General features: G+C 45.5%; 1 protein-coding gene and 1 long non-coding RNA gene across 2 annotated transcripts; one reads left to right on the top strand and one right to left on the bottom strand.

Moving 5' to 3' along the window:
• Nucleotides 1-12,217: 12,217 nt before the first annotated feature.
• LOC139679936 (uncharacterized) lies at nt 12,218-15,437 on the bottom strand. The gene is made up of 3 exons (XR_011699275.1): nt 15,142-15,437; nt 13,799-13,932; nt 12,218-12,649 (listed from the first exon to the last, which is right to left on the bottom strand). It is a non-coding gene; the product is annotated as an uncharacterized lncRNA (long non-coding RNA).
• An 87-nt stretch (nt 15,438-15,524) lies between these two features.
• On the top strand, nt 15,525-17,851 carry NDUFB4 (NADH:ubiquinone oxidoreductase subunit B4). Its single transcript, XM_071572100.1, has 3 exons — nt 15,525-15,780; nt 15,994-16,140; nt 17,692-17,851. Exons 1-3 carry the CDS (start codon nt 15,577-15,579, stop codon nt 17,749-17,751), a joined length of 411 nt encoding a protein of 136 aa, XP_071428201.1. The 5' UTR covers nt 15,525-15,576; the 3' UTR covers nt 17,752-17,851.
• The last annotated feature ends 1,787 nt before the right edge of the window (nt 17,852-19,638 follow it).

The raw sequence follows: 19,638 nt of genomic DNA, 5'->3' as shown, positions 1-19,638 counted from the left end.
TTTTCTCTAACAAAAGTATTTCCAAACCAGCATGGCCTTTTTGATGCTGTATGAGGAGCAAGGACTAATTTCCCAGAGGTATTTCTCACCGATGAGTGCTCATTCAGAATTTATGCAAATGCATTTCAGATTGTGAGATGCTGGGAAACTGCTGTTGCTGAGAAGGTACATATGCTTGGGGGGTGGTCCCGTGGTGTAAAGGAGAGCACTCTGGACTCTGAATCCCAAGGACCTGAGTTCCAGTCTCAGTGGGACCATTCCCTGGCAGTTCAATGCCTCCCTGCCATCCCATCCGGTCACATCTCGGATGCTCAGCAGGGTCAGCCCCGGTTAGTACCGGGTGCTGTGACAGTCCCAAGGACTTTCCTGTCACTGTCCAAGCTCGCTTGGCCGTGGCAAATGGACCTCAGGACTGAAATGGTGGGGCCAGTTCTGCGCACGCTGTGCCTCACCTAAACAATCCCCTGCACAGGCTGGAAGGGCACACCCACGTGGGGAGAGCCCTGCCCAAATCTGAGTTCACAAAGTCTGGCCATACATACATACATACGTATGCTTGGTCTCCAACAGTGGCATCTTCAGGTTGTTTGATGATTGTTATCTTTGGTTTTAGACATTACAAGTCAGAAGAAGCAAAAACTGAATTAGTGGAAGTTTTTGATTTAGTTTAATGAACTAAGATTTCATTTATTCTTAGTTAATACTAGAACAACATGGATATAGTTGTTCAGATGCAAATATGTATGGAGTTATTAATAACTGTAATTTTCCACCCATATGAACAAATGCAAAATAGGCAAATGTGATCTTACCAAAGTAGTCACTTAATAATAAGGAAGAAATATAATAAGCATTGTTTTTATTTCTTGCAGATAGAATGAATATTAATTGGAATTTAGTAATTCAATGGTAAAAACAAAAGTAAAAGACAGTCTAAGGTATTGCTATGTCCAAGTGCCAGGTATCAGAGCCTGTTGTGATGGAAAAGGTTTGGAGTCTGAAAGTGGTGACTTAAAACATGCAGTTTTCCCAAGCAACCAAGATTGTGTTCCCATGCAAATGATTGGGCTGCTAAAAATACAGGGCCATTTAAAGGATCAGCTTTATATAAGCAGAAACATATACAAATCAGCATTCCATGAAGGCTCACCATCAGGCATTAGCTGATCTCTTTATGGGTGTCTTAAACATCTGCTTTCCCTCTCTCTCCCTGATAAGTTGTCTCTCAACATGCACCAGATGTCTCTGAGGCTGTGGAACTGCCACGCAGTCAGCCCTGGAGACTCAGAAAGGGAAAAGCAACTATCATCAGCAAAGAGGAGCACTAGATGGATGAGGGATGCCTTCACAGGAGAGTGGTGGAATTCCTCTCAAAGGGCACACCAAATCTGGGCACGAAAACTGTGGGCTACAAAAGCCCAAGGCAGGGCTCCAAGGACATGGTGGCCGGGTGCCCACGGTGCAATACAGCCACTACTCCTCCTCTATGCTTCATCTCCAGCCTGGAAGCTGCAGTCCCACCACAAGAAACAAGGAGAACCCACCACCACCATGGTAAAACTGCTGTTATGTGACTTTTGGTTTCTTTCAGTATATCCTGCCTAGCATAAGGCAACTAAATATTTGCTCTGTTCTCTTTTAAACCTATATTCTCCATGTGCCAAATGGCTCTTACTCTTCTCTGGCAATGGCACAGTATAGATGGTACTGAGGAACTTTCATCTAGCAGCTATGGTACCACTGCATTAATCTTGGATGAAAATGCCTGGTGCTCTATATGTATTTCCAGATAATAGGTAATGTGGATAATCTGAAATGTCCTGGAGCAAAACTTCTGAATTAGGAACTCAGAAAAAGCTGGACTGTCTCCTGACCTTGTGCACTAAGGACCCAGGTAACTCAGATGTCAAATTCTCTTTCTACTCAGAATTCTAACCTTAGTGAGAATCTTCTCTAGTGGTCCTTTTGCAGTGGCCAGAGGGGAACCTTAACTGAGTTTTCTGTACTAGTTTTTGCTTCATTTCTTAGTCATAGGGCCATGTCTCCCTGGTGATAGTAAGGTCAAGCTTCAGGATGATTATGTAGCAACCAGGACATTCCAAACTTAGTCCTGGATTCTTTGAAAAACTGAACACAGAACCTCCATTAAGAAATTTCTGCATGTGGGACGTGGTTCCTCAAACCATCAACAAAAATATATAAAAATATTGTAACAATTGTATAGGCAAGGAAACTGAAGTAGGCAGAGGTGAGAAAGAACCAAGGATAAAATCAGGCCTCACACTGATTGCTATTAGACACAACCCACAAGGCTACAGCTGATAGTGTGGTGGTCCCGTGGTGTAAAGGAGAGCACTCTGGACTCTGAATCCCAAGGACCTGAGTTCCAGTCTCAGTGGGACCATCTCCTGGCAGTTCAATGCCTCCCTGCCTTCCCATCCTGTCACATCTCGGATGCTCAGCAGGGTCAGCCCCGGTTAGTACCGGGGGCCGTGACAGTCCCGAGGACTTCCCTGTCACTGTCCAAGCTCGCTTGGCCATGGCAAATGGACCTCAGGACTGAAATGGTGGGGCCAGTTCTGCGCATGCTGTGCCTCACCTAAACAATCCCCTGCACAGGCTGGAAGGGCACACCCACGTGGGGAGAGCCCTGCCCAAATCTGCATTCGCCAAGTCTGGCCATACAATACAGCTAGTAGTTGTGAAGGATAAAAGAGTACCCCCACAAAAGAGATGGACAGCTATCACTGTAAAAACTCACCAGTCACACTGGTTAATGGGTAAGGATAACAGACATCTCTGAACCACACTGTCCCACTGATAATGGTGAAGGGGGCAATGGGCACAGCATAGGAAAAGTCCATCATCATGTACAAAGCCTCCTGGCATTGCCCAGCAAGTAGCAGGAGGTCTTCTGCCTTCAGGAAACAGCACAGTGCTTCTACTCATCCTTTCACCGCATATGTTGTGCATGGATTTCTCGAAGCAGCCCTAAGAATGAGTTTTGATCCCATCATCATTACACAAGGTGTTTTGACATTTAATAATCCACCAGGACTTGGGCCTGGCCATGTATTTCTTCTTTTTTCAGCCCTCCCACACACTGCATCATCACAACAGGTGTTGGCTACAGCAAAGCTTTTTTGCAGGGCCAGCACACCAGGTTGTCCTTTCTGGTGAGGAGTCCTTCATTTCACTCTCGCGTAGACACTTGAGAGCCCTCTGCCTGGAATCCCTCTGGACAGATCCCCAAAGCTCTGTCTCAGATCTGCTTGAGATCTTACATGTTCAGCATTGCAACACAGGACTCTGTGTAAGTAAGGTCCCTGTGTTTTTATTTTCCCCCTGTGTTGTTTTCTTTGGGCAAGTTAAACAGCAACTGGACAAGTTCTGTTGCAACCCCAGTATTATTTTCTGAACCAGATGCTTATTTTAACACTGTACACAGTAACAACAGGAAGCTCCTCTGGAAGTGATGGCACTGCAGCTTCTTTAAAGTAATTAGTATTTTTGGCAGTGGCTATTTTTACCCACAGAGTGCAGCTCAGGGTTAAGAATGAAGGTGTAGAAGAAGCATTACTAATCATAGCTACAGTTTGGTTGGTTCTTCTATTGTAAACTTTTATTTTTTCCCTTTAGGAATTTTCCTTTGAGCTGAAAGCCAGCACACTGGTCAGAATTACTTCTGATGCTTATTTCTTTTACTGCTTCAGCTGAGACTCATCTTGAAAATATATTAAGTTTTGAATTAAATCAGAGATCACTTCCTTTTTGAACCCTTCACTATTTTACAAGCTTGGGACTGCATTGTTCAACCTCTCTTTCCTATTTAGCTCTGGCGTAATTATTGGCTACCTAGTGGAAAAGTATTCTAGAGCGTAATGAAGAGCAACAGTTTTGCTATAAGACATTTGATACGGCCCAAAGGAGTGCAGAGCTTGTTTTGACTGTCTTTTGGTCTCTGCAGGGCAGTGTCAACCCTTGTAGAAAAGACCTCCTTTGCCTAGGAAATAGTTTTGCTGCATCACTGCTATTCACCTTCTGCTTTTTGCAGAACTTCACTGATTTCACATCAGGAAAGGAAGCCGAAGTTTCCTATCAATAATAATCCTCTTAGAGCAGGACTCCAGCATGCTCCAGGCTCACCTGCCAGACCAGGAGGCTTTAGTTACTAATGCAGAAAGGAGCAACCTAAAGTCACTTTGTAAAGGGAAGCAGCAGCTATGGATAACTGTTAAGAAAATAAATAGAATTTGTTGTTTACTGTTGGTTTTCTACAGTTCTAAAGCTGAACTAGCAATGTTGCCAGGAGCCAGCATTTTCTGGATACCTCATGCTAGTCTGCCTTTGCTGTACTCAGGAACACACCATGCAGCAGGAACTGATTTGAGAAAGCATGGAGAATCTGTAGCTCTTGCTGAAAGGAGTTTTCTTGTATTTTTATCATGATGATATTTCTGGGTTGGTTGAAAAAATTATTCAAAATAACAAAATCTGAATTGTTTTCTTTCCCTTTATCCCTCTCACTTTCCCCTCTTGTTTGCTCCTCTCTTTCCTTAGCAAATCCTATAAGGGGAGAAAAGGAGGTGAAAAATAAACAAAAAAATTTTTTTCAATTGGAGAGAGAATGCTTCTGTTTCTATGAAAACAGAAATGTTGCATCAAAACAGAAAATATGTGAAAGTAGTTGTTGGAGGAAATTTTGTCAGACTATTTTTATTGATATTTTTGTCACCATCATCACTAACCCACTATGCTTTCAGCGCTACCTCTCACTGCTAGGAAAGACTAATGACTTCTTCAGAAATCCTGGTCTAGATCCAAAGATTCAAGTACTGAGACAGGGTCAGGCCATAAAAGCAAGAGGGTGTCAAGGAGTGTTGCAAGGGCAATTCCAGCTGTGGAGCTGGTGATTCACTTCTGCCCTAAAGACCACCTTCTCCTCATCACCTCCTGGTCACTCACTGCCATGGAGCACAAACAACAAGCAACTCAAGCAAGAAATTAATCCTTTGCCAGGATAAATCACTTTGAAATATCTATACTGTTCTGTCCAAGGGGCATCCAATCCTGAATTTTCTCCAAGAAGGCATCAGGCAAGGACAGGCCAATCATCAGCCCTAAACTGCTGGGGACATCCATCCTAGTTCAGCAGCTGAGACCAGTTTATCACTCTGTGGGTGTGACCAAAGCTGTGTATTCTAAACCCTCTCTGTCATTTCACAAGAACTGTTAACAATGGACCATTTGCAGCAGCTGCCCAGGGCACACCTGACCCCTCAGGCTGTGAGCTGGGTGTGAAAGAATCCTGTGAGATAAGAGCTGTGATAACTCCCATCCAGGAAGTCGTTAGCACCTTGACATCCAGCTTGAGGTGTCATGTCTGCTAAAGAGCCATCAAGGATTCCAAAAATACCCCATGACTCACAGAGCGAGATCACCCATTGTGTAATTCCCTGCCCTGAGGGCGGTACTGGACAGTCCCACCTGAACGTGAGGGGATATAATCTTGGGGAGTTTGGAACTGGGGTAATCACTAGTCGGACCCAGAGGAGGACCAGAACCTCGACAGGAGAAGACCATCACTCTCGACCAGACTGCAACCGTCAGCTGCACCAACAGGTTTTACAGTTCCTTTTACTTTGGACTCCGGAGAACCATATGGGGCTCAGCACAGGGCCTAACGTTACACTTCTGGGTTTTGTGGGTTAAAACCCATTTCTCTTTGTGCCATTGCATTTATTGTTATTAAATTGCAACTCTGACTTACAATCTCTTTTGTGTTGGGTTTGTTTCTCCTGCTGGTTTACCTTTACACCAGCACAACATCCCTCTGCAGGAAGCTGGGCTGCATGCTGTGCCCCAAGGTCTCCCTACGGCCGTGGGCCAAGGGCAGTATCCTCTGTAGGAAACTGCGTAAACTCAGTCCTGTCCAAATCTGTGGCTGTCTATACTCTAGGACCAAGAAATACTTTTACACCTTTGCTTCTGAACAAGGTCAAGGTAATGCAATGAGTGACAGCTTCTCCCTCCAAGAGGTACCATGGAAGAGATCTCTCACCACAGTGTCACATCTTGCAGTTGTGTTCCTGTGCATCAGCACAGCGCATCTAAAAAGTCTGCATGAGCAGGATGCCACAGGATAGGCAAGTCAGAAGAACTTGTCCTAAATCTTGTCAAAAATCTAGATGTAGCCACTGGACAGGTCCACTCAATGTTTGATAAAGCTGTTGCCAAATGCAGTGTAGGTCTACTCAGACAACACAGAGATGCTGGTGCTTGGGAGAGGTTGTGCTATGAGAAAATATGATAAAAGTCCATAGATGTCAACTGCTTGACAACTGTCAGAGGTAGGAGGGTACAGCCAGAGGTAACTCTGCTCTGAAGGTCAGAAAGACCAAGGGTTGGACTTTATGATCTTGGAGGTCTTTTCCAACCCAAATGATTCTATGATTCTTCATCATTGCCTGACAAAAGGGTAGCATTGCTGTCAGGAGCAGATCTCACCCCTGTGATCCATTTGCAAAAACTATGGCTAAGAACAAGGAAAACAAAGTTTCATAATTTCACTGATCTTAAAAAAGTATGCAGGAGGTTTTTTAAGTTTAGGAGCTCAGGTTTCCTGCTTTGTCCAAGCTCTTTATGAAGTGAATTAAAAGAAAGGGTCAAGGAGTTGATGCAGCCCCACAAGGCAAAGTAAAGGGATGGGAAATGGGGGTTTGCTCTGTGTTGGGGAGAAGTTATACAACTGTAAAGAAAAAGCACTTTGACTTTGGTGACTATTGTGTGGTGTGACCAATTTATGGTATTTCAAATTTTCATTTGGATTTGAGACAAACAGATTTTGGCATATTAGCTCTTCTCATGGGTATACCCCAGACATTCCCAATTCTTGGTGAGAAGGATTATCCTGGAAATAATTACGCAGGTTGAGTTGTGAGTCACCACCTTTTTTTCCTTCAGTTGATGTGTTCAGTCCTCAGGGAAATTACAGAGAAATGCAACCTCCCTATTAATATGTCCAGCAGAAGAGGCATTTTAGCCAGCAGTGGAAGACTGATACAGACACAACAGCACTAGGCTTTGCAGTTTGCCTTGGACTCATTCTGCTTGTGACCCTGTGCTGTGGGCAGCTCTGGTCACTGCAGTGACTGGTGGGCCATGCCATGAACAAGAGGGAGCTGCCTCCCTGGAGCTTGCAAGAGGACCAACACAGCCACAGAAGGTGGGCATACCACACCTGTGCCTGAGCAATGAAACCCAGTATCCTGACAGTATACTGCACACAAAGAAATGAATTATTAACCTTGAAAAGCATTAGTCCAGAGATGGAAGGGTCCTTCTCCATGGCTTTCACCATTACACTGGTCTGTAAAACTGAAAGGCTGGTTGTAGAGACTGATCAGCCCTCAGGTGCTGAGAAGAACTAGGAAGCAGTATGATGGCTGCTTGCAGTTCCACTGGCTTCAGTTTTCCCTTCCACAGGAAGGCTCTAAAATAATTGAGAGCAAAAGGAGGAAGAGCATGAATGCCCCTATTTCCAAGGTACTATGTACACAGTGAGACAGAAAATATGAGAAGAAACAAGGAGCAGAGTACCACAAAGTTGTCAGTTGCCATCTCTTAAGCATTTTGCAAGTGGCTGCCACCACAACTGGATCTTTTTTTGAAAATTCTTGGAAGAAAGTGAGATATGTCCAGGAGAGAGCAGTGAGAAGAATGAGCAGCAAGTGAAGGAGGCAGAGGAAGTCAAAGTAGGTTCAAAGAGTAAAGAGCCTCTCAGCAGTAACACCAGTGTGGGAGAAGAGGATTGGGTAGGGCAAAAACATCTGCAGGTGAGTAGGGAGGAAGCAGACACATGTAAGGGGACAGAGTGAGGGGCAGTAGGAGAACAGGAAAAGCACTGTGTCTAAAGAGCCCTGCCAAGATCACACCAGAGGCAGAAATCTTACCTTTAAGGATTGCAAAGCCCAATTACACTGGCTGGATTAGGGGGACATGGAACTGTAAATAGAAGTGGTTTATGCAAAGAGCAAATCTCTCTGATAAGAGGTTATCCAGAGAAGTATGGAGACATTAATTTAGGAGGCATTTTTTAACCTTGGCAGCTGCCTTACCCAGTCTCCCCAACAAGGCAGGTGAAACTTGATGGATACTGGTTCTGCAATGCTACAAGCTATCTCTTGTTCAGTCAATATTCCTGATTTAGGCAATGATAACAAGAGTCTAAGGAAAACACTGCTCTGCTTTTCTATTTCTATAGGTCAGAAATTTAAAGTTTTAGTAGTGCCATCATTTTTTTTTAGCATTGAAATACCCAGACTGGATACCATGCATCTTCCCTGTTAGCTGGCATTCTGCAGCAACAGCCTCATTTGTATTCTGTCTTTTACTTCAGCAAAAAAACACTCCACTCTGCATTGCCACAACTACATACTTCCTCACTGCAATACAGAGGTTGCCAAACAGTCACATTAAATTCAACATGTCCCTACTAATGTATTTTATTCATACTGATGGTCTGCTGCACAGTGTGTTCCCAAAGACTTGATTTAAAATTTAAGCTCCAGACTTCTAACAAAATACATAAAGCAAAACAAAGTATCTTTTTCTGTGTACCTGTACAACAGAGCTGCCTCTCCTTCAAAGCTGATCTATCACAGAAGATTTCAGGCTGGGGTTGTTTTCCTCACGCAGGGCTTGAGTATATTCCTGCACAAAGCAAAAATTTGTGACTTCTTAAAGAGTCATTGTCTATAAGATTCTGCTTCTTTTTCAGTTAAAAACTAATTTCATGCTGTGGAGAAGTTTTGGACTGGATGATTCCATAATATGAGGCTTCCTCCAAGATAGTGTTCTTGAGTGGACCCCACCATGACAGGCAAAGTCCCTCACAGCAAATCAACCCTTGGGGCACTGTATTTGTGTCTTGAGAAGCAGGAGTGGCCATATCTGTTGAGGATTAAAGTTTCACTGGTCCATCTGGTTTGGATCCTCACACAGCAGGCTTTTCCTTACACTCTTTGTGAAAGGGGATCCACCTAAACCCTAAGGTAACCTCAAGTAAGGTATTGCAGGGAATCTGAAGGCTTTGTGGGCAGAGCCATTTTTGATTGGGTTCTTTGCTGTCAGCAGGTCCATGGTTTCACCCATGGGTCTGGGAAGAATTTACAGGAGCATCCTCCACGTGCAATAATGGCCGTGTAACATTTGTTTCTAAGCTACATAAGCCACAGCACTCTGTCACACATTGGATACTCAGGGAGCTGGGAACTATCTGGGCTACACTACACTCTTTCCACAAGCCATGGGGAAAAAATGGATTTCTAAGGGATGGCTCCCAATGTCTCAAAGATGTTCGAAATTCCCTTGATCATGCAGGAAAAAAGCAGGCAGAGTTCACAGCAGGCACTGCTACTCTTCTGATATTCAAACAGAGAGGCAGATCTATCCTTTCTTATGCAGAGGAAAACACCTGGGGATAAATGGGGGGAGAATAAACATCAGCTGCTGGTGGTGATCTGTGTGGGCCATTTCCTGCAATACCCGAGTTTCTTGTCACTGACTCTTGTGAATTCCTGTTGGTGTAAGTATGAATCCACTCCAGGCATGGCATACACTCCCTACAGTCATGAGGCTGAGCAATGTTCCATGAGTGACAGTGCAGTTCAGGGATGGCAGGACTGGGCTGAGGTGGGCGCCAGGCAAGGTGATGGGGCCAGGTCCAGTGGCAATAACCAGGCCCAGCCACAGCCCAGTGATGTCCATGCAAGGCCAAAGTAACGAGGAAGGTCTGAGGTCAAGCTGGGAACTAGAGACAAGGCAAGGTACAACACACATTTCACAAAGCTCAGGCCAGCACTAAGGCCCAGGATCTGAGCTTCAATGCTGCTCCTGAGCCAGCAGGTAATGTAGGGTCCAGAGGAGGCTGGTTGGAACAATGATAGCTTGCTGGAGTACTCTAGGTCCTGACAGCCATTGTGAGAGGAAGTCTAGGAATAGCATTACCACTTTACTGGTTAAGCATTTCAAACAATTAAGCAATAACAAGACCTATCCTGAGACATTCAGCTTTCTAATTGCCACTCTACATTCTACATTCTAAGACCTCATTCCCTCCCACTCTTCAGTGTTACATGACTTAAAAGTCTCTCGTGCAAGGAGCTGCAAGCAGAGGGAGAGCTAAGAATATTAGGCTATGAAATAGTACAATCAGTGACCTGCAAAGGAGTGGAGAAGAGATGCTTGCTGCCAGCTTCTCCTTCTCCCACCAGTGCTGCCTAGGCAGCACCAGCTCCTTGGCTCAGGAAGCTCAGCCACAGCTTTAATTCAGTGTGAGTCAAAAATTTTATTTTGACAGGAAAAGTTGAAACAGCAGAGGACTTCTTGTCATCACCTCTGGACAATGCAAGGAGAGGCAGAAATGGTTTGTTTAGTGCCATACCTCATTATTCCTGGTGCTATATGACTCATTAAGTGTCCTAGTTTTGTAACTAACTCCTCCTGAGCTCAACATTTGATACACGTTTATGTGGCCTGTTGGCTGTACTAATGATTCCTAACTCCCCTAACCATGTTAACTCCTTCCTTTGCATGAGAGGCTTCCTTTAAACAACTGTAAGATAAAGATACTGAGGACTTCACTTCTTAATGCAGAACACATCACATTTATCTGGACAGTTTAAAAACATAGCTATATTCTGCAGTTAGACACACTTGTTCTGAGCTCAGTTAAACTATGCTGTGTCCTATTGCTTACACTGCTCCCCTTCTGTATCCATTTGGTTTTTTACCATGGATGTATTGCATCTGTGCAGATGGATGCCTGATACTGATCCACCTTCAGATGGTCAGCAGTACACACATCAGTATTTGTTCACGTGTATGAAACGGGAACAGGAGCCAAATGACCCTTCTTGCCCATTACATGTAGGAATTAGAAGTAAGGGGCCTCTGCTCAGGAACCTTGTGATATGAGTGATTTTGTCAGCTTATTCCCTGTTTTCCAGCTTGCTTTCTTTGCAAAAGACCAGTAAGAATTCACAATAGAGCCAAGCAACATGTTGCCCCAGTCTGACAACTGATGCAAATGGGGCAACTGCAGGAGTTTGACAGGCACAAGTATTTTTTGAGATGACAGCATACTTAACCTGTCTCTTCTGAAAAGTGTCATGCATGATCACCTTGGAGACAGGTAGGCAGGTCTGTGATTTAGGTCCTTTTTTCTCTTGTTCACTTGAAGCACAGTCACTTAGTCTGGTCATTCTGAAAAGATGTGACTTTGTGTATAGAGTCAAAAACATTCAGTCTGTGTGTATTTTTTGACACAACTGAAAAGTCACCAGGAAAATCACACAGCTCTAAACTGAAGATCAGTACTTTATGTTACTTTAAACTCAAGGTGGAAGTTATTTGCAGGTTCAATCAAAAAGTGTCATAGAAGTGTGTCTGATTTCAAGTTAATTTGTATGAGAACGGTCTCAGAAACTCCATGGTGTGTCAGACACCATTCAAGCTGACTTTGTACTGGCTTTGGTTGGGATGGAGTTAAACTTCACAGCAGCCTGTTGAGTCTGTGTCTTGCATCTGTGGCTAAAATAGCACTGATAACACAATGAGTTTGGGTACTGCTGAGCAGTGCTTGCACAGCATCAAGGCTTTCTTTTCAACATCCCACCACCAACTTTAAAGTCTGCAGGCTGGAAATGGGCAAGAGGTTGGGAAGGGAAATAACTGGGACAGCTGCCACAAATAACCCAAGGGATATCCCATGCCATATGATGTTCTGCTCAGAAATAAAAGCTGAGGGAAAGGAGGATAATGGGAAGACACTTGTGATAACATCTGTCTTATCAAGCAAATACTATGCTTATTGAGGCCCTGCTTCCCAAAAAGTAGTTGATTGGGATGTAGTGAATGATTTCCTCTTTTTACTTTGCTTCCTTGTAGAGCTTTTGCTTTTCTTAGTAATAGCACTTACATCAATCCCTGAGATTTCCTGTCATTTTCTCCCCCAGTCCTACTGAGGAGTGAGAAAGCAGCTGGGTGGAAATCTGGCAGCCAGTCAAGGTCAACCCTCCCCAGGGTTCTGGACAAAGATTAATTGTCTTGACTGGTTCTTTCCATTTTGGTTACTGCTAATGGCAAAGAAAACAGATGATGTAAACTTCAAAGGCATTTTCATAGGGAAATTGTCAATTTCATTTAATACTGCCAACCTCGAACATTCAATAAACATCAGTTCTGATTAAGAAGAAGAAAAAACACTTGGGGTCTTACTTGTTAAGCCCTGGCATGTGAATCCAAAAGGATTTGGTTTTATGAACAGCATACTCTAGTTCTAGGCTGTGTTGGCCTGCTGAGAGCAGCCCTACTCTCACCAGTACCTGTTTTATACTCCCACTGCTTGCCTTAGGTCAACACCAGCAGTCAGGAGCAGAGTCAAACGGGCTTCATGATCCGGCTGACAAAAACAGGGACAACAAGGGTCTTGCTCCTTGGAAAATCTTTTGTTTCCAAGGCAGTTTGCAGTAGCAGCCAGGCAGTGCTCAGAGTCTGCGGTGGGGTGGCCCAGAAGGAGCAGATGCTGCAGAAGATCTGCACAGGAGTAGTTTGTCACCGCAGCATTCCTCACTGTGTGCAGCAGTCCCTGTCAGCAGGAATAAAAACAATCACTGATTTCAGTCAAGTGCTTTGACTGCAGTGTTTCTGTCTTTGTCCTGCATTGCTTTATTCAAGGTTTAGACACTTACTCCTGGTGACTTGGGCTTTTGCTGAAAAGTGCGTTTTGAAGTTAGAGACACAGCTGTTATGAAATGAAGAAAGTGCACAAATTCACCCCTGAAGGAATGAAAAAAACAAATTGCAAAGCACAGAGTTGCTTTGTACCTTGTTTTTCTCCCAGTAGAATTAATTTCAGCATGTTTGCATGCCAAGCTATGACCTCTGGGGAGAGGGAGAAGGCACAGCTTAGACCTGCACTGATAAGATCACAAAGATTATGCAACAGGACTGGGAGCTGAACCTGCTGCCTTTGCCAAGTGACTTCACCACATGACCATCTTTTCTCCTGACCACAGGAACTGTCACACACCACCACAGACAGGCCTCAAGAGCCAGCAGACTGGGAGGAAAGCATCTGGCTGTTATAAAGTCCTTTGGGAGATCCACAGGAACAGGAGGCTTCTATTCCACTCTGATGCAGAAAAGAGGGAAAAAACACCCACCATTTCCCAGAGAGCAGCTAACCCTTCTCAGTTTGCTAATCCAACTTGCACTCCTGCTCCTGCCAGGAATCAATCTGTTTCAAGGCTGCATGTGTCACTTATTAAGAAATAAGAGAGTGGGGAAGAATAGTTTTAAAGAAGCAAGCCACACATGGGCTGGGAAACACAGGCTGCCAGGCCTTTGGAAACACTCAGAGATGAAAGTACCATAGGAGTGCCACATGGAAGTGCTGCTGATACAGGTACTGCACTGCTAAAGTAGCTCCCCACTTGCTGGTCATGGAGAGACAATCTTGGGGCTCACTAAATCCGATGGTCACAAAACAGGAAAGTAAAGGGACTAAATTGTTCCATGCAACAGGAGCCATTGACCCAGGCTGAAAACTCAGAGGAAAAAAGCAACAGGGTATGTAAGTACTTCCTTGAGAGCTGACTGTGAATGAAGCAGCTTGCTTTTCATTTGGATTTGCAGCCACGTGTTTGCAAAGAAAATGAGGGCGAAAAAGCTGGAGAAACAGCAGGAGAGATTTCTGAGAGGACTACAGGCTTGTACTTGAGAGGGGGAAAAGTACCTCCTGCTGTGTGTGTGGGTCCTCAAGGTACATGAACTGCAGGAATATCCAACTTGTATTTCATCCTGCTGGAAGCAACTCACAACTTCTAATTAGCTGCTCAGACCGAAAGGAAAGAATCTATTTTCCAAGTGCTTAGGGAAAAGAAGAATGAAATTGTAAGATGTGAGGCAGAGCTTTTGCTCTATTATTGCAGTGCCAAAGCACAGTATCTTAAATAAAGTCAGCAGTATTATTTTGTGTGTGCTTAGGAGGAAACTGTAATCCCTCATCCAACATTACCTGAGTCTGCAGTTACCCCAGTTTAAATCAGGCCATAACTATATATATGCACAGCCACTAACTTATTTTGTCCAAATCAGTGTAACTGCTATCATTGTTTTCATAGAATCATAGAATTGATTGGGTTGGAAAAGACCTCCGAGATCATCAAGTCCAACCCTTGGTCCAACTCCAGTCCCTTTACCAGATCATGGCACTCAGTGCCACACCCAATCTCTGTTTAAAAACCTCCAGGGATGGGGAATCCACCTCCTCTCTGGGCAGCCCATTCCAATGCCTGATTACTCTCTCTGCAAAGAATTTTTTTCTGATCTCCAACTTCAATTTCCCCTGGCAGAGCTTGAGCCCATGCCCCCTTGTCCTATTGCTGAGTGCCTGGGAGAAGAGATCAACCCCCACCTGGCTAGAACTTCCCTTCAGGTAGTTCTAGACAGTGCTGAGGTCACCTCTGAGCCTCCTCTTCTCCAGGCTAAACAACCCCAGCTCCCTCAGCCTCTCCCCACAGGACTTGTGCTCCAGTCCCTTCACCAGCCTTGTTGCTCTTCTCTGGACCCGCTCCAGCCCCTCAGTATCTTTCCTGAACTGAGGGGCCCAGAACTGAGCACAACACTCAAGGTGTGGCCTCACCAATGCAGAGTACAGGGGAAGGATCACTGCCCTGGTCCTGCTGGCCACGCTATTTTTAATACAGGACAGGATCCCATTGGCCTTCTTGGCCACCTGGGCACACTGTTGGCTCATGTTGAGCTTCCTGTCAATTAGTACCCCCAGGTCCCTTTCTCTCTGGCTGTTCTCCAGCCACTCTGTGCCCAGCCTGTAGCGCTGCAGGGGGTTGTCGTGGCCAAAGTGCAGGACCCGGCACTTGGCCTTGTTAAACCTCATCCCATTGGAATCAGCCCATCTCTCAAGTCTATCCAGATCCCTCTGCAGAGCCCTCCTGCCTTCCAGCAGGTCGACACTCCCTCCCAACTTGGTGTCATCAGCAAATTTGGTAATGATGGACTCAGTCCCCTCATCTAAATCATCAATAACGATGTTAAACAAACTGAACCCACACTGACCCCTGGGGGACGCCACTGGTGACCGGCCGCTAGCTGAATGCAGGCCCATTCACCAGCACTCTCCGGGCCACCAGCCAGCTCCTAACCCAGCAGAGAGTGCCCCTGTTTAAGCCGTGGGCTGCCAGGTGTCCCAGGAGCACGTTACGAGACATAGAGCTTGTCAGCTGCGGTTTCACGGGTTAAATCTCCTTCCTCGCTGAAAGTACACAAAGAGCAAACACCAAGGACCGTCCCTTCCCCGGCAAGGCCTTTCCTCGCCCCGCGTTCCCCAGAGGCCGAGGCCATGCCCATGCCCATGCCCATGCCCATGCCCATGCCCATGCCCATGCCCATGCCCATGCCCATGCCCATGCCCGCGCCGCTCCTGCCGCTCCCCGCAGGAAGTTCCCGCCGTTCTCCGCGCGCGGGGGCGGTGCCAGGCGCGGGGGCTTCAAGATGGCGCCCGGGCCGCCGCCGGAGTCGGCGGCGAAGCGGTATCGGCCCAACGCGTACGTGTCGCTTCCCACGGAGCTCGACCCCGACACCTACGACGCGTCGCCGGAGAAGCGCCGCGCCGAGGCCGAGCGCCTGGCGATCCGCGCCCGGCTCAAGCGGCAGTACCAGCTGCAGCTCAACAACCCCAACCCGCCCGCCGTCATCGTGAGTGGGGAGGCCGCGGGCCGGGGGCGGCGGCGACGCGCGGGGTTTGGCCGCCTCAGCCGGCGGGGCCGGGGCTGGAGCTCTGCCCTTGCCCGCGGGGCTCTCCCGCTCTCCCCGTGACCTCGGTGCCCTTCCCGGCCGCCCTTGGGCCGGGGCGCGCAGTGGCCTCGGCAGGGCCCCGCGGGCCTCACCGCCGTGTTCTTTGCACCCCAGGAAAACCCCGCCCTGCTCCGCTGGGTCTATGCGAGGACGCAGAATGTCTACCCCAATTTCCGCCCGACTCCCAAGACGTCCTTCCTGGGAGCTGTTTGGGCCATAGGCCCCATCCTCTTCTGGATGGCTGTCTTCAAAGCTGACAGGGTGAGTCCGCCGGCGAACACCCAGAGCACCAGGCCGTGAGGTGCAGGTCTGCCTGGAGCCTCAACTTACGGGATCCTTGTGCACCTAAGAATGATTAATACCATGCAAGTAACGAGGGAAGGAAGGCTGATACCGAGCCTACAGTTTCAGAGCCTCATAAGTGGTTGTCAAGTCTTGTTTTTGTAAGAGCCCTTTCGTGTGCCCTTGGGTATGGCCAGCCTGGTCAGGCTGTACTGCTGTAGCAAAGCTCTCTGTAGCACCGACAGTGGGAATTAATTGTAAGAGACTTACTTTCAGCAGTTGACATGCAATAACTGTGCTTTCTAAACGTAAAATAAATAGGGTGACAGGCCTAGCAATGTCCCTGTGCAATTGCTTGACCATTTCTCTAATCTCATGAAACACATGGAGAGGAGTAATAATGCTGATTGCAGTGCCTGACCTCAGCTGGATCTTTAAGATTTTGGAAGGTTTATGTTCCATTCTAACTCCTTAAATGTGGACATCAGAATGTGTGGACATGAGCAATGGTCAACCACTGTGAGAAAACACAGCTACATACATGTGTAAGAAAATGCTGGTAACTGGCAGACAGTGCCTGGTTTTGGTAAAGAATTTGTGGCTGTTGTCAAACACTTTTTCCCTCTTTTGCACAGAAGTAACATTTTAGATCGAGTCATAAACCAAGAAGCACTAATATGAATTAACAGAATATTTGTAGGGAATATTGTTTGCTAGGATGAATCAAAAAGACAGGAAACATGCTGAGTGTGTTGATGTGAATGTTTTTCAGACTTCAGTACCTCTGCAGTATTTTGTCATGCTGAAGTCTTTAATTAGTGTCCAGGATAATCTGTTTTCTTTACTGCAGTTCCTTTAATGATGTTTGGGGATTTTTCTAGTTTTTCTGGTAGTAAATAAGGCACAATAATCATGATACCTCTTCTCAGAGGAGTGTTTGCTGTGTGTCTGGGAAAGCAAGAGGTAAGTTGCTAAGTTTTAAGCAAATCTCCTGGTTTCATCCAGCAGGAATCTGGGCAGTATCTGCAGTGTAATGGTACCTGTCAGGAAGGTAAATGACTGCAGAGTGAGATGGAAATGGGTTGAAAGTGAGCACAGGCACAGTTGGGCCAGTTAGTAGGAAGTTTTTCCATAATTAGATCTCTAAGCTGGATTATTCAGCCACAAGGAGGAGGTAGAAACTAAGGTACAAATTAACTGTGACACAACTAGTTTGGTGAAAAATACATCCCAAGAACTGATCTCTGGTGGCCTGTGAGAGTAGCTAGATGTGAGGAGAGGTCATTCTGAGCAGGTCTTTAGTAGGTAAAGTTAAGTGCCTTACTTAGTCTTTTTCTCTTGAACCTCAGCAGCTCTTAGCAGAGTTTGTGCTTGTAGAATCATTTAGAGTGGAAAAGATGCTTAAGATTTTATTTGGTGCTGCCTTCATGTTGTCCATGCTGAAATAGTGCAACTGCTGCTCTCTTATCCTAGGCTGATTGGAAATCCTTCTCTAGTAAAATAATGATGAATGTTCTCTTTCTTCCACAGGACCGTAAAGAGAAGCTTATCAAAGAAGGTAAATACAAGCGGCCGTTCAGCGTATGCTGAGTTCCTGGAATTGCAGTGATGTTCATGGGATATAAATAAAGTGAGATGTATTATGTGCTGACATTTGTCCTTCATAAGAATAAATCTTAATTGCTTGCTGGTTGTCTTGCATCTTTTAAAATTATGGGAAGTGTAAAAATGTAGGATCTTTATATCTAAACCAGGTGGATATAGAGAGGGTGTCTGGAACTCAGCGTACTCCTTTGGTCTACAAACAGATGCTCCTTTTAAACCATGGAAGTTTCTGCTGTCCAAGCAGGCTGAAGTTTAAAATTACTAGCTGGCTAAAATGGCTGAGTGAGACCCAAGCATTTTCCTGAAGAACTATGGCTTGCTTTCTAAATATTTCTTCCTGGTGTCAGTTTGACTGTGGGGTTTGCATTAATTGGGTAACAGGCAAGTTCTGTGTTACGTTTTTAAGAACTTCGAAGCCTGCCTGACTGCTCTCATAAGCTGAGTTAATTTTCATTTTCCATAATAAAATACCAGCCTAAACCATGTGTTTGTTTATTGCAAAAAACTTCTGGATAAAAATACAGTACCAGACTTGGAAATAGTGAGCTGAAAGTCATATGTGCCATATGTGCTTAGAATTTCCACTGATTCTGTTACTCCTTTGAATGGGAGACAAGAAGTAAAAGATTTTTATTTTGACACTGGATCCCTTGTAGTACAGGAGAATTCCAATTGTAAAGGGGCTCTGTTCAGAAAAAAACCCAACAACACCAAGCACAAGTGAACCTTATGCCTGCAAAGGTGCCTTCTCTGTTTATTCTTTGAAAAACACAAGTCTTCTCTGCCCAGTTCCACACGTATAGGGGACTCTGGAGTTGTTACTGCCAAAGTACTGAAATGTGAATGCAAGGAAAAGATTTTTATTTCAAAGTTGTATTTTCATGTGGCCTGTAGGTGCCATCATGACCCAAACAACCTTTATTTTTCAGACACTGTATGGGAGTGGTTTCATCCCAAACCTTGAGGTTAATGCCAAAAGCTCAGTCTGATGCAAAAGTTGAAAACTCTCTCCCTGCTGGGAAAGCAGCCAGTGTGGAGTCAGCAAAACCAACTCTACCAAGTCTCTTTCCTGCATGATGGGGATGTAAATACAGGCCATTTGCTTTCCCTCTCCAGCAGAGTGAGTTGATGAGCTTTTTCACATAATCACAAGATGGCTGAAGTTGGAAGGGACCTCTGAAGGTCATCAAGGTCCAACCACTTGCTTGAGCAGGGCCATTTAAGGTGCATTGTCCAGGACCATGTCCAGGTGGCTTTTGAGTATCTCCAGGTATAAAGACCACAACTTCTGTGGGCAACCTTTGCCCATGTTTGGTCACTCTGACAATAAAAAAGTTCCTGATTTTTTAAATTATTTTTAAGTGTTTCCTGTTGTATCTCTTCCCTTTCCTGTCTGGGTCATGAGATGTTCGGGCTGTGTGAAGTTTGGCACTAATTCTGTGTGCAGAAGGTGTGTAAAGCTGTGCCCTGCTTTTGCAATCCCATATGTGCTCCCAGCAACCCTCTTGCCTGTGTTTCTGTCTTGTTCTCAGGCTGGGTTAGCTAAAGTAAACCTGGATTATTTTCTCTGCAGAACAGCTTCTAAAAGGCTGTCACAAATGATATTACACGATACGGCTGTGGATCCGTGCAGAGAGGCATCAATGCATGGAGAGAGTGGTATTTAGGGAAAGAAATAATTGCTTGTCTGAGCATGCTAAATTAACTATTCTTGCTGCCACAAACTAATTTGATCTCCCAGGACCCATTTCCTCAGCTAATTGGAACTCGAGTTGCCACGCATGTAAATTCTCCCTTGCAGCTGTATTTGTTTCAGGCCAGCTGAGCTGATGGGATGTGGATGAGCACAGTGCCTCTGGTCCTTCAGGCCTG

The sequence above is a fragment of the Pithys albifrons genome, chromosome 1 (genome assembly GCF_047495875.1).
Source record: "Pithys albifrons albifrons isolate INPA30051 chromosome 1, PitAlb_v1, whole genome shotgun sequence".
In the NCBI taxonomy this organism is placed as follows: domain Eukaryota; kingdom Metazoa; phylum Chordata; class Aves; order Passeriformes; family Thamnophilidae; genus Pithys; species Pithys albifrons.
This window is presented reverse-complemented; position numbering and strand designations above follow the sequence as displayed.

Excerpts from the sequence above, each read along its gene's own strand:
- NDUFB4 (XM_071572100.1), top strand. The coding sequence starts at position 15,577 with ATGGCGCCCGGGCCGCCGCCGGAGTCGGCGGCGAAGCGGTATCGGCCC. Across the intron at positions 15,781-15,993 it reads CCAACCCGCCCGCCGTCATC|GAAAACCCCGCCCTGCTCCG; the intron begins GTGAGTGGGGAG and ends TTTGCACCCCAG. Across the intron at positions 16,141-17,691 it reads CTGTCTTCAAAGCTGACAGG|GACCGTAAAGAGAAGCTTAT; the intron begins GTGAGTCCGCCG and ends TTTCTTCCACAG.